The sequence below is a fragment of the Alosa pseudoharengus genome, unplaced genomic scaffold (assembly GCF_046254945.1).
Source record: "Alosa pseudoharengus isolate Yale_2024_CS ecotype anadromous, Long Island Sound unplaced genomic scaffold, YU_APseudo_1.1 YU_APseudo_1.1_scf_9, whole genome shotgun sequence".
Classification (NCBI taxonomy): Eukaryota; Metazoa; Chordata; class Actinopteri; order Clupeiformes; family Clupeidae; genus Alosa; species Alosa pseudoharengus.
The window spans coordinates 29,291,140-29,316,089 of record NW_027468881.1 but is presented as its reverse complement, the minus strand read 5'-3'; the positions used below and the strand labels follow the sequence as shown (position 1 = coordinate 29,316,089).

Genomic DNA, 24,950 nt, shown 5'->3' with positions numbered 1-24,950 from the left:
TTTCTTTATTTTTCTATGTCCGTATATTGGGGGGGACATTTTGGTCATATTTGAATATTGGGGGGGACACGTCCCCCTCAATGTCTATGGTGACTACGGCCCTGCATACCAGCAAGGAGACTCTCTCACACACACACAGAAGAACTGACGCTGGTCCTTCTCCGGCTGTGCTCTGTTGCCATGGTTAAAATGTTCAGTCAGGTTACGTCATTACCAGAGGGCTAGCAGCTTTTAATGAGCAGAACCCCACAACGCAACGCCAGACAACACAATTCCAGGTTACAAATAAAGCAACAGACAAATAAACACATAAATATTTCGAGAGCTCTATCTCTGCCAATCGCAGTAATGGCATTACCATGGCAACAGTGCCTAAGAAGCCTGGGCCGTACAAACGCTGACATTGAATACAAAAAGCCATCTGTGGGCTCGACATCAGGCCATCAGCAAGGAAATGGAAAATGCTCAGACGCTTGATGCTTGAAGTACTTCAGAGAGTTATTAGGCTACTATACTGCAGCTGTAAATGTCTCCACAGGCTCCCACTCTCCCAGTGGAGAAGAGGGTGGATGGAGAGGGTTACAGCCAGTGGGGAGGAGGAGAGAGGGGAGGAGAGGAAAGGAAAGAGAGGGGAGAGAAGAAGAGAGAGGGAGGACAGAGACGGGAGAGGAGAGGAGAGGAGAAGAGAGAGGGAAGACAGAGAGGAGAAGAGAGAGGGGAGGACGGAGAGGAGAGGATGGCCCCTCACCTGCATAGTCTGGATATTAATGTCCAGACAGATGAGCAGGGTGATGGCCTGCAGCATCAGCACACGGCCAGATGAGGCACATCTCAGGTACCCGTCAGGTGGGCCTGCAGGAGGTTTGCACAGGTGGTCAATTAATTGTGCAGCCCTGTGTGTGTGTGTGTGCGTGCAAGATTATCTACCATCAAAAGTCTGATAGTTGACACAGAAATGCGTGTACTGTTTAAGTTCACTTTTGAGTTGAAATTAAATGACAATGAATGTGTATCCTTCTAGGCAGTAGTGGACTAATTTAGCTCACTGAGCATGTAGGCTTTAACGTGATCTCCACTTATCTCTTTAAAACAATAGGTGAACCATTGTGGTTAGACTACAATGACAGTCAAAGTTCAGTTACTTTACTATATTTGAACAGGTCGTTTCAAGTGTCTGCAGACCTGCAATAAAGTTTAGCATCATTCTCAGTGCGAGAATGTTAATTGTCAGGCCAAGAAAACTCACAAATAGGCAAAGCTGTAAGACCAAGGCACTTAGAGAAAAGCTTAGTAAATAAGCTCAACTGACGGGAAAACACTGCATTTCTCAATCTCTCTTTTCGTGCGCTATTTTGTAAGCTTGGTACACCCCGCGTGTATTTAAGCAATTGACTTTGTATCAATTGCTTCCCAACTTCTGAAATATGAAATACGCATGTTTTTCTTTGCCTACGCTACATCATACTTCTTGCAAAAGCCCTTTTTCGGGACACATGCGGAACTAAAGACGTTCGCCTGAGGAGTTAACGTGTAAGCGAATTGTTAATCTTCCCCCAGGGTGCTAAAACAACAAAGGAGGGAAAAGTGGTCAAGTTGACAGAAGTTTTGGAGCCCAACACTACAGCAACACTCAATCCTCTGTGGGAAGTCGGGGGGAAGCTAAAGAAGTTTGGAGTGCAAAATAGTTTGAAGGAAACAAGACTGAATCATGGATAGTCTCCGGAGACTGTTGCGCAAATTCATGTGCGTCCGCAAACAACTGATCCTGCTACTGACTCCGCTCGTGCTCCTGCCGCTGGTGTTCCTCATGCCGCCCAAGGTAAGACGCGCACAGCCGCGCAGACAGACCGGCAACCGCGCTCGGACCCACGATCAGCATCAGGCGTGCTCTAAGGGCGAAACCATTCAAACACTAACAAACACGCCAGTGCATTTGTACTTATTATGACCGCCGCGCAGCGAAGAAGCGGTCATATAGGTTTAGTCAGATTTTTTTTTCTTTTCTTTTTCTTTTTCGCATGGCCAATTTTCCGTCAAGGATTCCTGGGACACTGAAAGACCGGGGTACACGAAACTTGGTGGGCATGTAGCCCCACATGGATAGCATGGAACCATGGTTTTTCGTTTTGATCTGTAGCCCCCCTGCTGGACTGGACCCCCGAAAGGAGGGTAGGGCAGACACAGTTTTCTGTGAATATCTCGAGAACCGTAGGGTTTAGGAGGACCACCTTTTTTTGTATGTTGATCTTAAGGGGCCATGTCAACCCATTCCATAACTACTCATTTCATGTATAGCGCCACCTAGTTAAAAACAAAAAAGTAAAAATGAGTTGTTGTAATCGCAGGTATCTGTGACCTAACATGGTCAAAACTGCACGAAATTGGAAGTGTGGGATCATTATGACACCCTCTGAATGCACGCCAAGTCTCGTGGAATTCGGTTCATGGGGGGCCATACAATAAATGAATTTATGTTACTGTACACCAACTGGCCTGTAGGTGGCCGGACACAGTTTTCTGTGAATATCTCGAGACCCGTAGGGCCTAGGAGGACCACCCTTTTTTTTTGTATGTTGGTCTTAAGGGGCCATGTCAACCCATCCCATTACCACTTATTTCATGTATAGCGCCACCTAGTTAAAAATTAAAAAGCAATCACAATATCTCTGGCTGACATGGTCAAAACTGCACAAAATTAAAAGTGTAGGATCATTATGACACCCTCCGAATGCATGCCAAGTTTCGTGGACTTTCGTTCATGGGGGGCCATACAATAAATTAATTTATGTGTACATTTAGTGACACATACAGAACCAACAGAACCAACAGAACCAACAGAGTTTTCTGTGAATATCTTGAGAACCGTAGGGCCTAGGATGACCAATTTTTTGCATATGTTTGCCTCCAGGGGTCATTCCATATGCACACATGTGCATAAACAGACACATGCACACACACATTCACAGTAATCATGCGTATGACACATACTCACACAGTAGACATATGTACGCATGCATGCACATGCACACACACAGGCACATACACAGACACACACACAAGCACATGCACACACACACACACACACACACCCACCCACCCACACACACATAAACATAAACATGTACACGCACACATGCACACAATTCAAGAATTTCTCAGAATTATGAACAGGCAAGATGGGGGTGGGGTTGTTTAAAATGTATTTTACGTGTGAAATCTATGAACTAATCATGTTTTGGTACTTGTTGTCTAGCAGATACCAGTGAGAATTGAGTGTGCATAATGCAATTCAGTGAGACAGTTAGAATCATATATGGGTCATTCCACGTCAATTCAACCAGGGCCCACGCACTTAGGTCTCAAAAAATTCGGAAAAAATTACCAGGTGTACCTATGTTACCCAGGAGACACACTGTAAAATTACTCTTATGTAAGATCAATATTTTCCAAGATACAGCCAGTTTTACAGGGGGAGGGGGGTGTCGATTTTGTTCGGTCTCTTTTTTTTGTCAAAGTTCACAAGCCCACAGCGCAAGAACTAAACCATGTAGGAGGCTCAAATTTTGCATGCTGGTACATAAATAGGAATAGTATGAAAAATCAAAATCATCATGTTTGGTCTGGATAATCCTGCATGGTCATAGCTGTCCCTCAAAGTTGATACAAATTTTATTGGAGTTTTTGGCTGGGCTCTGTTTAAGCCTTCAGAAGACATATTCGTACTCAACATAGGCTCTTGATTTATTTTCCTTACTGAGATAAGTAGAAACACTCTCACAAAAAGCAATGAAGAGAAAATAAATTCCTTCAGGGTCTGAACAGCAGACTTTACAAGTCTAAAAAATCATTTTGGTTCTCATTTTCAGAGCACCCAAACACCTTGTGGGAATATACAAAGATTTTTTAAATATTTTTTTCTTTATTCTCCATGATCTTTTCTTTTTTAAACACCAATTTGACTTGTCTTATGCAAATCTTTCTTTTTCACTTTCCACCCTGAACATGGGCAAAATGCACCATTGACATCAATATGTTTTGTATAGAGCTACCACAGGTTACTCTATACAACCACAGGTGGCAGTGTGGTGAAATACATGGGATCACAAGAGTGCCTCCCAATCAGATGTTTCAGCGATTTCGCTCAGAAATCTCAAAGGCATAATACTGTCGCGATCGAGGCGCCTGTCCCATACTCAAGTTTTTTTAGTGAATGCAGTAATCTTATTTGCTAGGTGAGGTAGGTGCTTGTCTTTGCCTTGTAACTGGACATTTAACTCAAATGTATCGCTAAGATATATCAAATATATCGCTAAGATAGGCCAGCTTCGTCAAGAAATGTTCATTAGTGAGCCAATTGGTGTGAATACACACACACACAAGGGAACTTTTCTCTCGTTGTTGAGTAGCCTGATGGTACGCACAGTGCATACAGACGTACACCTGCAGGCGCGCCTATTTCAATGCTTTTTGGGGTTTGTAGAAGTTTGTCGTGTGTCTATCTCTAAAGCAGGGGTTCTCAAAGTTTTGATTGGTGAGGGCCAATCCAGGAACCCAACGTTGAACTGAGGGCGGGGGGGGGCCGAGAAAAAGAAAAAACAAACCCGGGGAAAAAATCCCATTTGTAATCATTTTAATGACCAGGTTGTATCTCTACAGTTTATATTTATTGCATTAAACACATTTTAAACCTAAACCTGGCAAAACTTATGAAAATCTTAAGAAAAATTGCAATGCACACACAATCCCTGGGGTTCTCTACCCTCAACAGACAAATTTGGGATATAACAGTTCTGGTTGCAGTCCATTTCAAGTACAAACGTATTTAGAACAAACAGTCTCAGTGTGCCTTGCTTCTTATCAGCATAGGCCTTATTCAGGGCCAATTCCAGCTACCAAAGCACCACAGGAAAACCTGACGGCCACTAAACACCACTAAACGGAGATTCATTCTTTTCAAAGCACACAGTACAGTTGTACAGTTTTACAGATGTTTCCGCGGGCCGCCATTGGCCCCCGGGCCGCACTTTGAGAACCTATGCTTTAAAGCATGTTTTTGTGGACATCCGAACACCTGTCCACGAAGCTTAGATGGTGCTGCGGACCTCCAAGCGAATATCTCAGTGAATTTTGTGCTAAGTTTTTTTGTACCCAGTTGAGTTCATTTGGGTGCACAGCCTGCTGTAGTCGTAGCTGTGGTGTGTTTGATTTCCATGTGGCCGGTGATGACCCTGAGAGTTGATGTTTCCGCTCTTGCTGCGGGGCCCTGCTGGGTCGGGGGGGGGGGGGGCAGGGGGCAGTTATCTGGATGAAGGGGGCAGTTATCTGGACGCAGGGCTGTAATTATCATCACTCTTGAAAACACTAGATCACTACTTAAAAAAGGTCCGGGACATGTTCCCACAGAAGCAGATTTGCCCGCTGTGATTGACTGGCTAGAGCGGTGAGGTACCGTGATTGGCTGGCCAGGGCTCTGAGGTGCTGTGTTGTGATCTGGCCTCAGCAGGACGTTGACAGGCTGGTCACAGACTGGCTTCAGCTGGCCAGCCAAAACGTCTTTGAGCCAGCAAGACAATCTCTGATTTAACATATTCACAAACTCAAGCTCTCATCAAGTGGAGCACACACACACACACACACACACACACACAATCAATCTGTTGTTCAGCCAGTGAGCTGTTGAGCATCGTCATGCTCAGTATGTGTGCAACCCTGCATGTGGATTGTGAGAGCAGGATAATCAGAAGACTAGACTTGGCTCCAACTCCAGCAGGACATCAATCCTACCACTGTCATTGCAACTGTCATTATGTCAGAGTTGCTTTGGTGTCTGATTTGTTTTTGTGTGTGTCTTTGGCTGTTTGTGTGTGTGTGTATGTATCTGTGATTTTGTGTGTGTGTGTGTGTGTTTGTGTATGTGTGTATGTATCCGTGATTGTGTGTGTATCTTTGTGTGTGTATTCATGTGTGTGTGTGTGTATCTTTGTGTGTGTGTGTGTGTGTGTGTGTTAGGAGGGTAAATGTCTGTATGTGGTGCTCCTGATGGCGGTGTTCTGGTGTACGGAGGCTCTACCGCTGGCCGTGACGGCCATGTTGCCCGTCTGCCTCTTCCCCACCATCGGCATCCTGCCCTCCAAGAAGGTGTGCCCACAGTACTTCCTGGAGACCAACTTCCTGTTCCTCAGCGGCCTGCTCATGGCGTCCGCCATCGAGGAGTGGGGCCTGCACCGCCGCATCGCCCTCAAGGTCCTGCAGATCGTCGGCGTCAAGCCAGCATGGTGAGAGCACAGCGAGTGTGTGTGTGTGTGTGTGTGTTTGTGTGTGTGTGTGCTACGCTTCTTTGTATTTTGTTACTCTCACCAGTCTGACCTCATGGTTGTGTGTGTGTGTGTGTTTGTGTGCATTGGCACGCATGTGTGTATGTGTGTGTGTGTGTGTGTTTGTGTGTGTGTGTGTGTGTGTGTGTATCCCAACCTCAGGCTGATCATGGGGATGATGATCACTTCCTCCTTCCTGTCCATGTGGCTCAGTAACACGGCAACCACAGCCATGATGCTGCCCATCGCTAACGCCATCCTGGAGAGCCTCTTCGGGGACCTGGCTACGCTCAAGGAGAAGTGCAAGGTCCAGACCCCTGCAGAGGGTCAGTGTGTGTGTGTGGGCGTGTGTGTCATTTACCAATACATCTTGTTTTCTAAAACGAAAACCCTAGTTCTGGTCCTTGTTTATGATTGGCCGAATCGTGTTTGATGCTGTTGTAAAACCCAACACCACGTTTCACATTGTCCGTATTCACATTGTCCGTCAAAATGAAATGACAAAAAAAAAGGGCCTGGTAAGTCTCTATATACTAAAAATAATACCAGCTAGATTTTTGATCATAATATAAGATCAATAAAACTTGGTTAGAGAAGCCGTTTAAAAGTGTTTAAAACTTGTCTGTTTGCTGTTTGCATGGGCAGTGACTGGTTCGTGCCAGAACAGGGCGGTGGTAGTGTAGAGGCTAAAGAGCCAGGTTAGCATGCAGTAGTAGTGTAGTGGTCAAGGAGACTGGCTAGCATGCAGTAGTAGTGTAGTGGCTAAGGAGCCGGGTTAGCATGCAGTAGTAGTCTAGTGGCTAAGGAGCCAGGTTAGCATGCAGTAGTAGTGTAGTGGCTAAGGAGCCAGGCTAGCATGCAGTAGTAGTGTTAGCATACAGTAGTAGTGTAGTGGCTAAGGAGCCAGGCTAGCATGCAGTAGTAGTGTAGTGGCTAAGGTTAGCATGCAGTAGCCTGAAAAGCTAGGCATATCAAAACTGAACCTGTAATAACTGCTTTGGATGAAACCATCAGTCAAATGAATACAGTAATAATAGTTCAACTGGTTCCTCAGCAGTAGAACGTGCTGGAACCGGCTGGTGTGGCTCATCAGCAGAACGTGCTTTTCAGGTTTCCAGGATCCTGTGAGGACACTTGTGAGGACTGATGATATATAAACCAAAGTGGACTCTGGTCTTTCACCCTTTTCCACTAGTTACTCCCAGTACAACACAACCCAATCAATAACCAAGAGGTGATTTATTAAAATACACCAAACCTTTTTTATGGAGGCCAACATGACGATGGGTTTTATGTGGAGACTAACGTTACTATGGGTCTTATGAGCGCACACACACGGACACACACAAGGGCGTAGGTGGTAAGTTGGTCTGAGCTTTGGTGGGGACACTACCCACTAACCCCCCCCCCCCCCAAAAAAAAAGCCACTCAACTCTTTCACCAGCCACTATAGATATATAAAATGATTAAAATGTGCTACTGTCCAACTAGATCTAACTATACATGTGTAGCCTACATAATCTGATTTTAATATGTACAGATATGTAGGCTATATTTAACATTTAACATTTATTTTCTATTTGGTCTGTTATGAAATCATGCATTGACCCATTTAAGCACAGCTCAGTTTTAAGAAACTTAAATACATGCATGCTTAGCATTTTGTGAAAAGAAATCATTAAGGCTACATTGACAAACTCTTAACCGTGAGCTGCCTGTATATTCTCTGATTCTAATAATTAGTACATCTTACAGCCTCCTCCTGTCTATGCATTTCCTCCACTACCATTTTCCTCTTTTCTCCTGCAGAAGCCTTACTCCACAAGGGTTTACTTGCACCCACCCCTAGACCCCCCCGCCCGTGCTGCACATGGCCCATTATATCTCTATGCTTCAATGCTGATTGAGCTTGCTTAACTGCCTGCTCTGGGTTCCACTTCCTCCCTGCATTAACTGAGGGTGCAACTTTCCTCACCACTGGGTCCTTGGACTGAGTAAGAGTCAATTCCAATCTAGCCTTAGCACACTTAAATTCCTCTGTCAGACTAGATATTGGCAACTCTACAATACCCTTCCCATACAAGGCTACAAGCAGCGTGGGACTCCGAGCCATTTTCTGACAAAGGAGTTGATCATTTTTTCCAACCTCTCTACCTTTGACAGAGGAACTTCATAAACTGTCAATGGCCACATAAGCCGAGGCAACAAACCAAACTGCAAACACCACAGCTTGAGCTTACCTGGCAGCCCCGACTTGTCAATTTTTGCAATACCTTGCCTATTGACCTGTCTCAAGTCTTCAACCTGTGATTTATCACTAAGGCTTGCATCATACCACCTTCCCAGGCTCTTCACTGGTTTCTCCAGAACTGTGGGAATCACCTCCTTATTTATAGCAAACTTCTTATCTGTTACCTTCCCTTTAATAATTGAGAGACTCCTAGACTTACTTGGTTTCACCTTCATTCTGGCCCATTGCAGATTACTATTTAACTTACCCAGCAACCTGTTGGTGCATGGAACGGTTGTCGTCAAGGTTGTCATGTCGTCCATGAAAGCCCGAATCGGGGGGAGGCGTGGCCCTCCCTGCAACTTCTCCCCGCCCACTACCCATTTTGAGGCCCTAATAATGACCTCCATTGCCATTGTAAAAGCAAGTGGGGAGATGGTACATCCGGCCATGATTCCTATCTCAAGTTGTTGCCAACCTGTGGTGTAATCAGCTGTAGTAAAACATAATTGAATATCCAGAAAGTATGCTTTTACTAGGCTTTTAATGCTACCTGGGATTCTGAAATAATCAAAGGCCTCCCACAACAGACTATGCGGCACAGACCCAAAAGCATTAGCCAAATCCAAGAACACAACGTGCAGGTCTCTCTTCTCACGCTTTGCTAATTGAATTTGGTGCCAAATCATGCTGGTATGCTCTAAGCACCCGGAGAAGCCAGGAATTCCAGCTTTTTGCACCGTGGTATCAATTAGTTTATTCCTTTCAAGGTAATTTGTCAGTCTCCGTGCCACCACACTAAAGAAAACCTTCCCTTCAACATTCAGTAGACTAATTGGCCTAAATTGATTAATCTCCACTGCGTCCTTTTCTTTGGGAATAAATATTCCCCCAGCCCTCCGCCAAGCCTTGGGAATACTCTGCTTTTTCCAAACTATCTTCATTAATTGCCATAAAAATCTTAAAACATCTGGTGCACTTATACAACCGGTAGGGCACTCCATTAGGTCCCGGGGCTGAAGAGGCCCTTGCACGTTTTATTACTTCTTGCACCTCTTTCCACCTTGGTGGACTATCGTCGCATTGGCTACTTAATTCACCAATAGGTGGGATATCAGCAGGAAGTACCATCTCCCTGAACCTCTCCCTATCTTTGTGCACTCCCTCTAAATACTCCTCAAGCTTCTGCTTAGGTTCCAAAAGACTACCACTCTTCTGCATTACGAATAAAGACTTAACAAACTTAAATGGGTCTTTATAGAATGCTAGTCGGGCTCGTGATTTCTTCTTCCTATTTTTCCTAATATTTTCAGCTCTTCTTAGCACTACTAACCGCTCCCTCACATCTGCCTGTAGACCGTCAATACCTTCCTTCTCATCATCTGTAGCTTTTCTCCACTGCTTCTTAAGCTGCCTCCTCTCCTTGATAAGTTTATCTATCTCCTGCTGGCGCCTAGATTTAACTACCTCATGTAGCCGTTTTGTCCTTCTCTCAATAGTCCCAAATCTTTCCTTACCATAGCTATAAATAATGTCTCCCATTTTCTCTAATTTGCTTTCAGCCGTCCCCTTGAGCTGACCCAGGATACTGACCAAATCACTATTAACATCTTCCCACATTCTACATTCTGCTGCGCCTGGCCATCTAACCCCAGGCCTATGACCATTAATCTTCTCCCTCCTTGGCTGACTGGCCTCTCTCTCTGCCTCAGTGCTAGAACTTACCTCAACAACAGGGGTACTGATGTCCTGCGAACTGTGGGTTTCTTCCTGTCGCTGGACTTCAACCGACTGACTTGATGCACTTCTTAAGAAATAGCTATCAATGCGGGGACCCTGTGTTCCCTCTACCAAGCACTTCTTTTTCACTTGATGAATTTTCAGGCCCTTTAGACTTGTAACCTTCTGCCAACCACACACACACATCTGCAGCTTTTTCTCAGTTTTCTCTGAACTAGTGGCTTCCACAAACATGTTTTCCTTACTCGTAATCAAATTCGTTCCAGGGTCAGTAACCATGTCTATCACAAGTGAGTCATCTTCCGCCCCTGCTCTCGCTGACTCTAGGGGTATTTTTTCATTATGTCGTACTGTAGCTTAGTAGGGTGCAGCCCATAGCTTAGTGAAGCCTGGGCTACTGCCACAATGAGCTGCTAACCCATTGTAGCCCCGGCGGGGTCTATTCCCTCCTGTCAGCCGTCTTTCCGTGCTGTCACAAGGTCTTTCCCTAGTTGCCAGCTGCCCTATTCACAGCAGTCACTAGCCTACGCTAGCTTCAGCATTACATTAATACACAGGATTAGATGTTAAAATCCCTTGTGCCAAAATCCAAGGTAAAAACACATTCAGAAGCCCCTGCTCAAGTTTAACTTTAAAAAGCACACTACCCACAAATCCGCCAACAAATGGTCACAAGCACAATGCAAATGGCCTATCCAACAGCAGTAGCCTATATAGTATGCGGCATGTCATTGGGGTTATCAAGTGGGCACCCTCATTCACCGATGTTTCGTTAAGTTAGGCCCACGACACCTCATGAAGGCTTAACAGTGAAACCAGCGTCCTGGAGACACTCCCCTCCATGCTACCACCATATTACCACATTGAAATATCCAATACTCAAAATACTCTTAACCAGCCCAGGCATGGTCTAAGTTGGCTAGGTCGGTCCGTCCCGTTGATGTGGACTGAACCATAAACCATAAAGAACCTTAGCCAAGTACCATCACCCTAGGCACAGCCCATCGCAAACACAAAACAAATTAGCCAGTTAGCTTAGCCCATTATCTTAGGCCCCATCCCAAACACAAAACAAATTAGCCAGCAGTTAGCAGTTAGCTTACGCCCCATGCTGCCCCATATTACCACAACAAGCATCCAAATACCCTTAACCAACCTAGGCATGGTTTAAGTTGGCTAGGTCGGTCCGTCCCGTTGATGTGGACTGAACCATAAACCATAAAGAACCTTAGCCAAGTACCATCAACCTAGGCACAGTCCATCACAAACACAAAACAAATGAGCCAGTTAGCTTACCTTAGCTTGCGCCCCAGGAAGGGTAACTTCTCCTTACCCACGACCAAAACAAATGAGCCAGTTAGCTTACCTTAGCTTGCGCCCCAGGAAGGGTAACTTCTCCTTACCCACAACCATTCGCTTGCCCGTTCTGCTGCTAAGGACATGTTACTAACCACCTGCCTTAGACTTCGACCACAAATGCCCAATTCAGACAGCAAGCCAATAGCAGATCTGGCCACAAACCCACGTGCACCGATTTCAATAGGCCTTAATCGTGCACTCCAACCTCGCTTAGCTGCCTCCTCTGCTATTTCAGTATATTTAGCTCTCTTCAGCTCATTGGCCACTTCCACTCTGTCTTCCCAAGGAACAGTGAGTTCAATGAAGTAAACTATCTTCTCTGAATCCGACCATAGAATTACGTCAGGACGTAGCTTAGTACTCACTATATGTGGAGGTACCGCCATCTGCTGGACAAGATCAACCTTCATTTCCCAGCCCGCCCCATTTTTCAACTGGCCGGTTTTGCACCTGGCCTTCGCGGAACAAGGTTTATCCCCCTGACGTACAAAGTTAATTTGCCTTACCCCTTTACTAGCTGCTAATGAATTGACTTCTCTTCTTTTATCCTCTATTGCCGCTGCCACACATTTCAATACCTGGTTATGACGCCACGTATACCGCCCCTGGGTGAGACTTACCTTGCATCCTGATAGGATATGGTGGAGACTGCCCACACACGAGCAAAGTATGCATTTATCATCCTCACCAAACCATTGACTTAAATTCTTGGGAGATGGGAGCACATCATATGTAGCACCTAACATAAATCTGATCTTACTAGCTTCCATGCCCCATAGATCTTTCCATTTAATCTGTCTTTTTTCCACCCCTTCCCAGTTCACCCACTGCCCTTGTTTTGCCTGCGACACTGCCTTAGTACATCTTACAGCCTCCTCCTGTCTATGCATTTCCTCCACTACCATTTTCCTCTTTTCTCCTGCAGAAGCCTTACTCCACAAGGGTTTACTTGCACCCACCCCTAGACCCCCCCGCCCGTGCTGCACATGGCCCATTATATGTCTATGCTTCAATGCTGATTGAGCTTGCTTAACTGCCTGCTCTGGGTTCCACTTCCTCCCTGCATTAACTGAGGGTGCAACTTTCCTCACCACTGGGTCCTTGGACTGAGTAAGAGTCAATTCCAATCTAGCCTTAGCACACTTAAATTCCTCTGTCAGACTAGATATTGGCAACTCTACAATACCCTTCCCATACAAGGCTACACTGCTTAAGCAGCGTGGGACTCCGAGCCATTTTCTGACAAAGGAGTTGATCATTTTTTCCAACCTCTCTACCTTTGACAGAGGAACTTCATAAACTGTCAATGGCCACATTAGCCGAGGCAACAAACCAAACTGCAAACACCACAGCTTGAGCTTACCTGGCAGCCCCGACTTGTCAATTTTTGCAATACCTTGCCTATTGACCTGTCTCAAGTCTTCAACCTGTGATTTATCACTAAGGCTTGCATCATACCACCTTCCCAGGCTCTTCACTGGTTTCTCCAGAACTGTGGGAATCACCTCCTTATTTATAGCAAACTTCTTATCTGTTACCTTCCCTTTAATAATTGAGAGACTCCTAGACTTACTTGGTTTCACCTTCATTCTGGCCCATTGCAGATTACTATTTAACTTACCCAGCAACCTGTTGGTGCATGGAACGGTTGTCGTCAAGGTTGTCATGTCGTCCATGAAAGCCCGAATCGGGGGGAGGCGTGGCCCTCCCTGCAACTTCTCCCCGCCCACTACCCATTTTGAGGCCCTAATAATGACCTCCATTGCCATTGTAAAAGCAAGTGGGGAGATGGTACATCCGGCCATGATTCCTATCTCAAGTTGTTGCCAACCTGTGGTGTAATCAGCTGTAGTAAAACATAATTGAATATCCAGAAAGTATGCTTTTACTAGGCTTTTAATGCTACCTGGGATTCTGAAATAATCAAAGGCCTCCCACAACAGACTATGCGGCACAGACCCAAAAGCATTAGCCAAATCCAAGAACACAACGTGCAGGTCTCTCTTCTCACGCTTTGCTAATTGAATTTGGTGCCAAATCATGCTGGTATGCTCTAAGCACCCGGAGAAGCCAGGAATTCCAGCTTTTTGCACCGTGGTATCAATTAGTTTATTCCTTTCAAGGTAATTTGTCAGTCTCCGTGCCACCACACTAAAGAAAACCTTCCCTTCAACATTCAGTAGACTAATTGGCCTAAATTGATTAATCTCCACTGCGTCCTTTTCTTTGGGAATAAATATTCCCCCAGCCCTCCGCCAAGCCTTGGGAATACTCTGCTTTTTCCAAACTATCTTCATTAATTGCCATAAAAATCTTAAAACATCTGGTGCACTCTTATACAACCGGTAGGGCACTCCATTAGGTCCCGGGGCTGAAGAGGCCCTTGCACGTTTTATTACTTCTTGCACCTCTTTCCACCTTGGTGGACTATCGTCGCATTGGCTACTTAATTCACCAATAGGTGGGATATCAGCAGGAAGTACCATCTCCCTGAACCTCTCCCTATCTTTGTGCACTCCCTCTAAATACTCCTCAAGCTTCTGCTTAGGTTCCAAAAGACTACCACTCTTCTGCATTACGAATAAAGACTTAACAAACTTAAATGGGTCTTTATAGAATGCTAGTCGGGCTCGTGATTTCTTCTTCCTATTTTTCCTAATATTTTCAGCTCTTCTTAGCACTACTAACCGCTCCCTCACATCTGCCTGTAGACCGTCAATACCTTCCTTCTCATCATCTGTAGCTTTTCTCCACTGCTTCTTAAGCTGCCTCCTCTCCTTGATAAGTTTATCTATCTCCTGCTGGCGCCTAGATTTAACTACCTCATGTAGCCGTTTTGTCCTTCTCTCAATAGTCCCAAATCTTTCCTTACCATAGCTATAAATAATGTCTCCCATTTTCTCTAATTTGCTTTCAGCCGTCCCCTTGAGCTGACCCAGGATACTGACCAAATCACTATTAACATCTTCCCACATTCTACATTCTGCTGCGCCTGGCCATCTAACCCCAGGCCTATGACCATTAATCTTCTCCCTCCTTGGCTGACTGGCCTCTCTCTCTGCCTCAGTGCTAGAACTTACCTCAACAACAGGGGTACTGATGTCCTGCGAACTGTGGGTTTCTTCCTGTCGCTGGACTTCAACCGACTGACTTGATGCACTTCTTAAGAAATAGCTATCAATGCGGGGACCCTGTGTTCCCTCTACCAAGCACTTCTTTTTCACTTGATGAATTTTCAGGCCCTTTAGACTTGTAACCTTCTGCCAACCACACACACACATCTGCAGCTTTTTCTCAGTTTTCTCTGAACTAGTGGCTTCCACAAACATGTTTTCCTTACTCGTAATCAAATTCGTTCCAGGGTCAGTAACCATGTCTATCACAAGTGAGTCATCTTCCGCCCCTGCTCTCGCTGACTCTAGGGGTATTTTTTCATTATGTCGTACTGTAGCTTAGTAGGGTGCAGCCCATAGCTTAGTGAAGCCTGGGCTACTGCCACAATGAGCTGCTAACCCATTGTAGCCCCGGCGGGGTCTATTCCCTCCTGTCATATCTAGGCGATGTAAGCACAGCTCAGTTTTAAGAAATGCTTAAAGCCGAAAGACCATGTTGAATTTTGCTACAATTTATTTCAAAACCGGATTAGGGGCCTACTCTGGAACAGCTAACTATACACGGGAATGCATTACACCTTTGTGTTCGGTAAGGTCTGCTGTTTATTCTGATCTATGGTTTGTCATGTGTTGCGTGAAGAGTGTGTAGGCCTACGATATTCCACCGAGACAAATGGATGTGGAGATGGGCGCAGAGAATATTAAATCTCTTGAAGTTATTTTTCTCGCGAACTGTTTATCACAGAAAATAGTGGCTAGCTAGCACCGTTTAAAAGCTGAGAAAAGGCTTTATCGTGTGACATGTGTGATGAGTAGCCTACTTCTCCAGGAGTTCAACAGAGAAGAATGGGTGAATTTGGACGCACTTCATATGCCTTGTAGTGAAGTGAAGCTGAAGCGCTGTGCCATGCTGCGCAGGAGACTGCGGCTCACTGGTAGTTATTATAGGTAACTTCAAATCAGCGCGATTTACCCTTATAGGCTACTGCACATTACAAGATCTGTACGAGATGATCCGCAGCACTGAAGTGAGAAATTATTTAACTCTTTGTGTAGCGCATGTGACCACTTTTTTCCCCACCTGAATATTGGTGGGGACATTTCAGTCGTAATTATGACCGCCGCGCAGTCATGTTTTGGTATTTGTTGTCTAGCAGTTATCAGTGAGAATTGAGTACGTGTGGATAATGCAATTTAGTGAGACAGTTAGAATCATATAGGCCTTTCAGCGTGATTTATTTTTGTGGAAAAAATGTGCTGGACTGGGCGGCGGTCATATTTTGTACCGTTCTGCGGTACATCTAGTTTGACATTGGTGTGGACACTTCCTTCGGTCCCCACGCAAATCTACGCCCCTGCACACACACACACACACACACACACACACACACTCACACAGTCTTTGTGTCTCCACAGGTGAAGTGAAGCTGCATGTCCTTCCTTCAGAGCCGTCAGAGAAGCACATCCTGACCATGGAGGATGGGTGAGTGTCAGCATGTAGTTGTCCTGAAGCGGCCCTAATGTGGCCCTGATGCGGCCCTAATGTGGCCCTGAGATCACGACTAGAACTCCACTCTGGGCCCTTAATGGCCTGACTGACTGATAAGAGTGTTGTGTCCTATGTTTGTAATCATTAGCTTCACTCCTAAACTCAGATAGAGAACAGAAACTGACAGAGGCTACATGAGCCCATGAGGTCTGAATCATACACACACACACTCACACACACACACACACACACACACACACACACACACTCAAACACACACACACACACATACACACTCACACACAAACACATAGAGGCCCCCCCACACCCCCTCGATGGTCCCAATAACACCATGTGTGTGAGACAGACAGATGAACACACTGGCAGAGCCACGAGGAAAGGAACAAGAAGGATAGATAGAGAGACATGACACATACAGGATGTGCAAAGTGATGTACACAGTGCAAAGTGACGTGAGTGATGTACTAGTGCAAGAAACAGAGAGAGAGAGAAATTAGAGAGAGGGGCAAGGAGAAAGAGAGAGAGAAGAGAGGCGGCAGGGAGAAAGAGAGAAGAGGGGCAGGGAGAAAGAGAGAGAGAAAGAGAGAGAAGAGCAGCAGGGAGAAAGAGAGAGAGAAAGAGAGAGAAGAGCAGCAGGGAGAAAGAGAGAGATTTTCCTCCATCCTTCTTTTACCTATGGATAATTTTATATACGTTTAGATCTATGTATATTACACATAAATGTCTATGCACTGTTTTATATGACTGCTTTGGCATGCATGCAAATATTTTGTCATGCCAATAAAGCACCTTTGAATTGAATTGAATTGAGAGAGAGAGGGAGAGCGAGAGAAACCTGGCTGCCAAGAGAGCTACGAATATGTGGTCACTGTCAGGTAGAGAAGGTTGAGACAGAGGAGCACTTTCTTCTACACTGAGCAAAATATGACAATGTCAGACAGACCTTTGTTGTGACCCATGCCTGGGATGATTCTCCATGCCCCCCCGCCTTAGGCCCATTCTACAGTCTGTTGGTGTTATTCGTACCCCTAGTGTGCTCGTCCTGGGTGTGGCCACATCATGGACCTTTTGCTTGTTACCTTGATAAGGGTCACTTATCACACACTCATGCACACAAACACACATGCAAGCACACACAACACACACACACACACACACACACACACACACACACACAATCCTATCACCCAACTATTATTTGTACAACTGTTCATTCTATATTTACATTACAGCTCATTGCTCCTTGTTTCCTTTCTTCTGCTATATTAGAGAGAGAGGGAGAGAGAGAGAGGGAGGTGGGGGTGAGAGAGATGAAGATAGATAGATAGATAGATAGATAGATAAGAGAGAGAGAGAGGGAGAGAGAGGTATGTGCTGAGATAAGACACATGAAGGCCACAGGAGCCGTAAAGGAAGGTGGAGAGGGTGGAGTTTGTTTACCCCTGATAGACAGATATAAAGAGGTGTGTACTGTGGTAATTGTGCGTTCCATTTGCACAAAGGGCTCTTTTTTTCGAGTAGTAAGATGACCGAAAAAGACGAAGTTGTGCAAAATTACGCGACGGCAGGCCCCCCTATAGTCGTCTGACGATATGAAGCGGTCTTGTACAAATCAAATGACCCCCAGTTCACGGCGAGTTCTGACGACTTCAGTTACATCATTTCACAAGTTACGGGTTGTCCCACACCGTCACCACATACAAATGATAAGACCCAGGAGCCCTGAGAGGGAGGGGGGAGAGGGATGATAGAGTTTGTTTACACCTAATAGAGGGGCCCCATGCAGACACAGCAGACACAACAGGAGGGGTCAGGGTCACACACTCTCTCACACACACACTCTAACACACCATGCACACTCATTAAAAACGGATTACAGTTTAAAAAACGGTGTGTGTATGTGTGTGTGTGTGTGTGTGTGTGTGTGTGTGTGTGTGTGTGTGTGTGTGTGTGTGTGTATGTGTGTGTGTGTGTGTGTATGTACAGTACAGTGTGTGTGTGTGTGTGTGTGTGTTGATTTGTTTATCCTTAATGTGTTGAGTATTAGAAATGGAAGGACCTGCAAAAGTAAGTGAGCCATGTAGACCTGTCACCTTGGCAATGGCTCTTCCCAGGGTATTTGGATCTTGTTTTCCTTGCTTGCCTTTCGGATCCATCCTATGTGTGTACGTGTGTGTGTGTGTGTGTGTGCATGCGTACGTATGTGTGCGTGCGTCCGTGCTTGTGTGTGTGTGTGTATGTGTGTGTGTGTGTGTGTGTGTGTGTGTGTGTGCATACATGTGTGTTTGACTGTGTGTGTGTGTGTGTGTGTGTGTACAGGAGAGAGGAGGTGGAGAGGATGGAGACTGCCTCCCCTGAGGAGGTGCGTATGGAGGCTCAGTACCAGCTGAAGGTCTGGAAGGGATTCCTCATCTGCATCCCCTACTCCGCCAGCATCGGGGGCACTGCCACACTCACGGGCACCGCACCCAACCTTATACTGGTGGGACAGCTCAAGAGGTACCACACACACACACACACACACACACACACACACACACACACACACACACACATACACACACACACACACCCTACGCTACCAGCATCGGGGGCACCGCCACACTCACAAGACAGACACACACACACACACAGATAATGATTCTAACTTGGCGCTTTGTATTGTTTGGCTGCGTCATAATGTCATGTGACATGGTGCCGTTCCTTCATCCAGCATTCTTGTGATTAAATTTCAACATGCATGCAAGTCACCAGTGTTGTGCCAGTTCACAGCTTTTCTGAACTAGTTCAAGTTCAGTTCATACATGCTCAAAGTGAACAGTTCACGTTCAAAGTTCACAATTTTAATTCTGAACTAGTTCAAAGTTCAATTCATTTTACTTTTTTCGTGAGATATTCAAATAAATACTTTTTTTCACACTACGAGCTAGAAATCACTATACGTTCTTTGAAGCTGCTCATTGTAGACATTTGCTCATGACACTGCAATTGTGGGTTTCTTACCAGGTGATGAAACTTGCAGCAGTACAGACAAGGTAGACCAGTTCTATACTTAGTGCAATGAAATCCAGCCCTCCGCGCTCTCGTCGTTGCCTGCTACGCGGCGTTGCTATGCCTACCCCGCTCTGCTGCAATAGACCTCTGAAGTTTGCCTACAAAAAAGCAGCCATCTTTGACATCCGGTATCTGGCGATTCTTCCTATGGGAAAATAACATGGGGATTTTGAATTATCGCACCTGTTAAACTCTAGCGGGGAAGAAAAAGTCTGAAATGCAGACGTTTTCCTGAACACACTTTTGTCCTCTGCCTTCGAGTGGATACTGTGATCTCCGGTACGTGAAGGCGGCTCACTTAGATTTTTGCTACCCCAGAGCTAACCTGCAATGCAACTTGCCATAGGTAGTTAGCTTCAGTTAACAACCGGATCTCCTTATATGGGCAAAGATGGCCGTTTTGGTTCTTTTTTGTAGGCGAACTTCAGAGGTCTATTCATCACGGGTAACGTTGTGCGGAAGCCAGTATGCTATTCAACTATTCTCAGCCGGACGCTACGTTGCCCGCAATGCATTGCGCACACAATGTCAAAACCATTTCTGTCTGGTGATACATGATTTAAGCGGCACCAGCGAGAATACAGGAGGGAGGAACTTTCTCTCGTTGCGTTTCAAAAGAGAAAACAGATGTCACTCAGTTTTCAATGGAAAACAAATTCCAACGTTCATTCACAGTGATGTCTGCCGTTCATGACACATAATGTGAACTAATTCACGTTAAAGTTCTTTATTAAAAAATGTGTTGCGTTCAGTTCAACGAAAAAATGAGCGTGTTCAATGAACGCGTTCTTTTGAACTCGTTCACGCACAACACTGCAAGTCACACACACACACCTGCACCCTGTGCTCTGTTCTGATTGGTGGTTGCCCTGTGCTCATTTCGGACTGCCTGCTGTAGTAATCCTGCACTCCTCTTTCTCTCTCTCTCTCTTTCTTTCTTTTCTGTTTTTTCTATCCCTCTCTCTCTCTCCCTCTCTCTCTCTGCTATCTACTCTCCTCTCTCCTTCTCTCTCTTTTCTCCCCTCTCTCTCCCTCTCTCTTTATCTATCTCCCCCTCTCTCTCCTTCTCTCTCTCTTTTTTCTCCCTCTCTCTCTCTCTCCCTCTCTCTCTCTCTCTCCCCCCATCTCTCTGCAGTTACTTCCCAGAGTGTGACCTGATTAACTTTGGCTCGTGGTTCGTGTTCGCCTTCCCCCTCATGTGCATCTTCCTGCTGCTGGGCTGGTTCTGGATCTCCTACCTCTACGGGGGCATCAACACCAGGTTAGGGGCAACAGTGGGCATCAACACCAGATCAGGGGCAATAAGGGGAATCAACACCAGGTCAGGGGCAATAAGGGGCATCAACAGCAGATCAGGGGCAATAAGGGGCATCAACACCAGATCTTAAGTTTAGTTTCATGTGCTCACTTGATAGTATATTTTTTACTACCATATTTCTCTTGAGACTCAATCAGGACGATGCAAGTCAGTATCCAGGCTTTATTCTTTTCAATGAGGGGCCTAGTGCCCCTCAAGGGAGAAAAGTACATGTTTGTGTCACCCCATCATGGGTTTCACCAGATTCTCAATATTCTCTTCTAACTTCTCTGACTAACAGAGACCATATTTAAAGTTACACACAAAGAAGGAGTGACCTCTAGGTCCAACCCAGTTTGAATATGCAATAGAAAGGGAGGATGAGGATTAGGCCTTCATCAGGTCTGGTCAGCTTCTATTATCTTTTAATTAAAACTACCCCCTTTCCTGGGAAGTCCTTCAGAGGCTTGGACACATGCTGTTCTACAAACATTCACACCTTGGTGATGGGCAAAAGGCATAAACAATGGATACACTGCATACAGACCAAAGACACACACACAGGGTACACATGGGTACACAATCACAAATGACCATAAGAACTATACAGTCTTCAAGTCATAAAGACTTGAATCATTAAACCATTCACATAAAATATGAATACAAAATATTCCCTTCACACTCAAATCTTTCATGTGCTCACTCTAAACATTCCAACCAACAACTTTCATGAGCTCACACAAAACATTCATGTGCGCATATGAAAAGGTTTTGTGTGAGCACCTGAAAGTTTCGCGTGAGCACATGAAAAGTCGGCTACTGATGCTTTGTAGGTTTTACATAGAAGAGCAAAGAAAAGCCTTATTAGTCTATAAAGACATTGTTTGTAAGTCAACATTATATTAGCCTACTATATGATGCTGCATAATATAATGTTGACTTATATTCAAGTCTTTATAGACTAATAAAGCCCATTGCTCTCCCATGTAAAACCTACAAAGCATCAGTAGCCGACTTTTCATGTGCTCACGCGAAACTTTCAGGTGCTCACACAAAAACCTTTTCATATGCGCACATGAAAGTAGGGGCAATAAGGGGCATCAACACCAGATCTGGGGAAATAAGAGGCATCAACACCAGATCAGAGGCAACAGCTGTCCTTATGTACTCTAAAGGGAGGCTCGCATTCACCGAATTTGAAAACCCCCTGCTCTAAGTATATCAGAGCTTCCTTCTCTCTTCTCTGAAAGACAGACATAGACTAAGCTTATTATTGCTCAATGGTGTGATTCTCCAAATCACCACCAACTCACTAAAGAACGCATATACAGTAGTATTTGTAAGTAAGTGGTGATGGCCTATATGCTGCTGTACATTTGAGTTTGTTTGTTTACAGGTTGTGTATTAGAAAGCAGGATGAGAGGGCCGCTGCAGAGGCAAAAGCGCAAGCGGTCATCGATGAGGACTACAAGAAACTCGGACCTCTATCGTATGCACACACATTGACACCCAATATAATACACACACGCACGCACGCACACACACACCCTATATAATACACACACACACACACACACACACACACACACACACTACATAACACACAGACAGACACACACATGTACACAAACACCCACTCACACAGTTTGTGTCGCGGCAGGTTTGCGGAGAGTGCCATCGCTTTCTTCTTCATCATCTTCGCCTTCCTCCTCTTCACCAGAGATCCCAAGTTTGTCACTGGATGGTCCGTTTTCTTCAACAAAGGGTGATACATGCACACACACACACATACACACACACACGCACACACACACACACACACACACACACTCACACACACACACATACACATACACATACACACAGTCACCATAGACATTGAGGGGGACGTGTCCCCGCCAATATTCAAATATGACCAAAATGTCCCCCCCAATATTCGGAAAATATAAAGAAAAAATGTGCTATACTAGGCCTACAGGAAACCAACACATATCTGAAATGTAATCAAACGTAAATAACGCACAAATTAGTGACCTATGGTTCCAGAGTAGCCTACACCCCTGAGTGGTTTGTCCTGGTGATTTTCCATTTTTCGTTAGTGGCGTGCGCTATCAAAAGCTTCCATTTACTGCACCCTACTGCGGTGAGGTAGGGCTGTCAACAATATCGCAAAAGCTACCAGTACAATTTTCACAAAACTTCTTGGAAAGGTGTCGCACAGGCTAAGGAAATCCCATACATGTTTGGAGCCGATCAGACTGAAAGGGAACATTTTCCATATTGTAGCCTATTCTCGCAATGATAGCGAAAGTGAAACGTTTTATTTTAAATGATGAATTTCATCTGTGTCCGTCAAAAGTTTGGAATAACCTAATTGACTGACCTAACTAACGACTTGTTTGTGATTTTTAATAATATTTTTGCATGAAATGTATTGAAATTCTGTTCGGGGGTCCCTCAGACCCCACCACAGATTTGGTCCCCCCCAATGTTGACATTATGACTACGGCCTTGACACACAGACACATTTGTTATGTGTATAATGTTCAGGTGTGCATGTGTGTGACTGTCTCACTCTCTCTCTCTCTCTCTCTCCTGTGTGTGTGTGTGTGTGTGTGTGTGTGTGTGTGTGTGTGTGTGTGTGTGTGTGTGTGTGTGTGTGTGTGTGTGTGTGTGTGCAGGTACGTTTCGGATGCAGTAACAGGCGTCATTATCGTCTCCATCTTGTTCTTCTTCCCTTCCCAGAAACCCTCCCTCAGCTGGTGGTTCGACCCCAAAGGTCAGTCTGTATGTGTGTGTGTGTGTGTGTGTGTGTGTGTGTGTGTGAATACATGGTGAGGAATTTTAATGGAGCAGCTTAGCTTGTCTGAGCCCACGTTGTTAGACTGTGTTAGAGTGAGTGTGTGGGGGTAAGTGTGTGTGTGTGTGTGTGTGTGTGTGTGTGTTTGTGTGTGACATGTTATGAAACTGTGTGTGTGTGTGTGTGTGTGTGTGTGTGTGTGAAAGAGAGAGACTGTAGACCTACTGTTTCCCTGATTATTGTAATCTCCTCAAACTATGCACCCCTGACTCTTTCCATTCAAGCATTCACCCTATCTCTCTCTTTTCTGTCTCTCTCTCCCTCTCTTTCTTATCTCTCTCTACCTATCATTTCTGTGTCTCTCCCTCTTTCTCTCTCTTTGTTCTCTCTCTTTGTTCTCTCTCTTTAACTCTTATCTCTATCTACTTCTCATTTATCAATTCAATTCAAAGGTGCTTTATTGGCATGACAAAAAGGGCATTTGCATTGGCAAAACAATCACACAAAACAGTGTATAGACATTTATGTGGAACATCCATAGATCTAAACTGATATAAGATAACCATAGGGGGGAAAAAGAATGAAAGACAAAGGCAAAATAATACAGTCCACTGCAAGGGTGTGGCCACTGAGCCTGTACTTGGTCAGGATTTTCTGACAGAGATAAGATACTAAAGTTTAGTTTCATGTGCTCACACGAAACTTTCATGTGCTCACTCAAAACATTCATGTGCTCATGCAAAACTTTCATGAGTTTACACGAAACCTTCATGTGCGCATATGAAAAGGTTTTGTGTGAGCACCTGAAAGTTTCGCGTGAGCACATGAAAAATAGGCTACTGGTGCTTTGTAAGTTTTACATGGAAGAGCAACGGGCCTTATTAGTCTTTAAAGACTTTGTTTGTAAGTCAACATTATATTAGCCTACTATATGATGCTGCATAATATAATGTTGACTTACAAAGTCTTTATAGACTGTATGACAGCCAGGGAGGGGAACTGACAGTGTCAGTGTTGGGGAGGAGGGTGGACTCAGTAGGAGATTTGGTGGATGTAAGAATGAGGAACATGATGAAATCCATCCTCAGGAACAGGAGCCACCTGCATGACACTGTGGTTGCCCAGCAAAGCAGCCGCAGTGACTGACTCCTCTCCATGAGCTGCAGGACTGAGAGGTTCAGGAGGTCATTTGTTCCAGCCGCCATACATAACGGACCTGTTTGAAGTGTATTAATTATTTGCTACTAATGATAGTAGCTTGTTTTGGGACTCTTTTATTTTATTTTATTAACTGTTTTTATTAGTGTATTGCAGTGTGAATGCTTGTTGGTAGACAACACATGGCTCCTGGACATTTGAATTTGAATTTGCACATGAAAGTTTTGCGTGTGCACATTAAAGTTTTGCGTGAGCACATGAAAGTTTTGCGTGAGCACATCAAACTAAACTTTAGATTATTTTTGCTCATGTCCCCTTAGGGGTGCCGTACTATTTAGGGTTAGATAGAATTTCATCCTACTTTGGCTTGTTGTT

General features: G+C 44.9%; 1 protein-coding gene across 1 annotated transcript in view; it reads left to right on the top strand.

The window, feature by feature from the left end:
• Positions 1 to 1,750: 1,750 nt before the first annotated feature.
• Positions 1,751 to 24,950, top strand: part of slc13a3 (solute carrier family 13 member 3) — a 28,966-nt gene continuing 5,766 nt past the window's right edge. Inside the window, exons 1-9 of the mRNA XM_076275840.1 lie at positions 1,751 to 1,819; positions 6,010 to 6,275; positions 6,477 to 6,652; positions 16,179 to 16,239; positions 18,589 to 18,765; positions 20,456 to 20,581; positions 22,014 to 22,106; positions 22,278 to 22,382; positions 23,299 to 23,396. Of these exons, the coding sequence (XP_076131955.1) occupies positions 1,808 to 1,819; positions 6,010 to 6,275; positions 6,477 to 6,652; positions 16,179 to 16,239; positions 18,589 to 18,765; positions 20,456 to 20,581; positions 22,014 to 22,106; positions 22,278 to 22,382; positions 23,299 to 23,396 (1,114 nt within the window). The 5' untranslated portion in view covers positions 1,751 to 1,807. The remainder of the gene's footprint in view (positions 1,820 to 6,009; positions 6,276 to 6,476; positions 6,653 to 16,178; positions 16,240 to 18,588; positions 18,766 to 20,455; positions 20,582 to 22,013; positions 22,107 to 22,277; positions 22,383 to 23,298; positions 23,397 to 24,950) is intronic.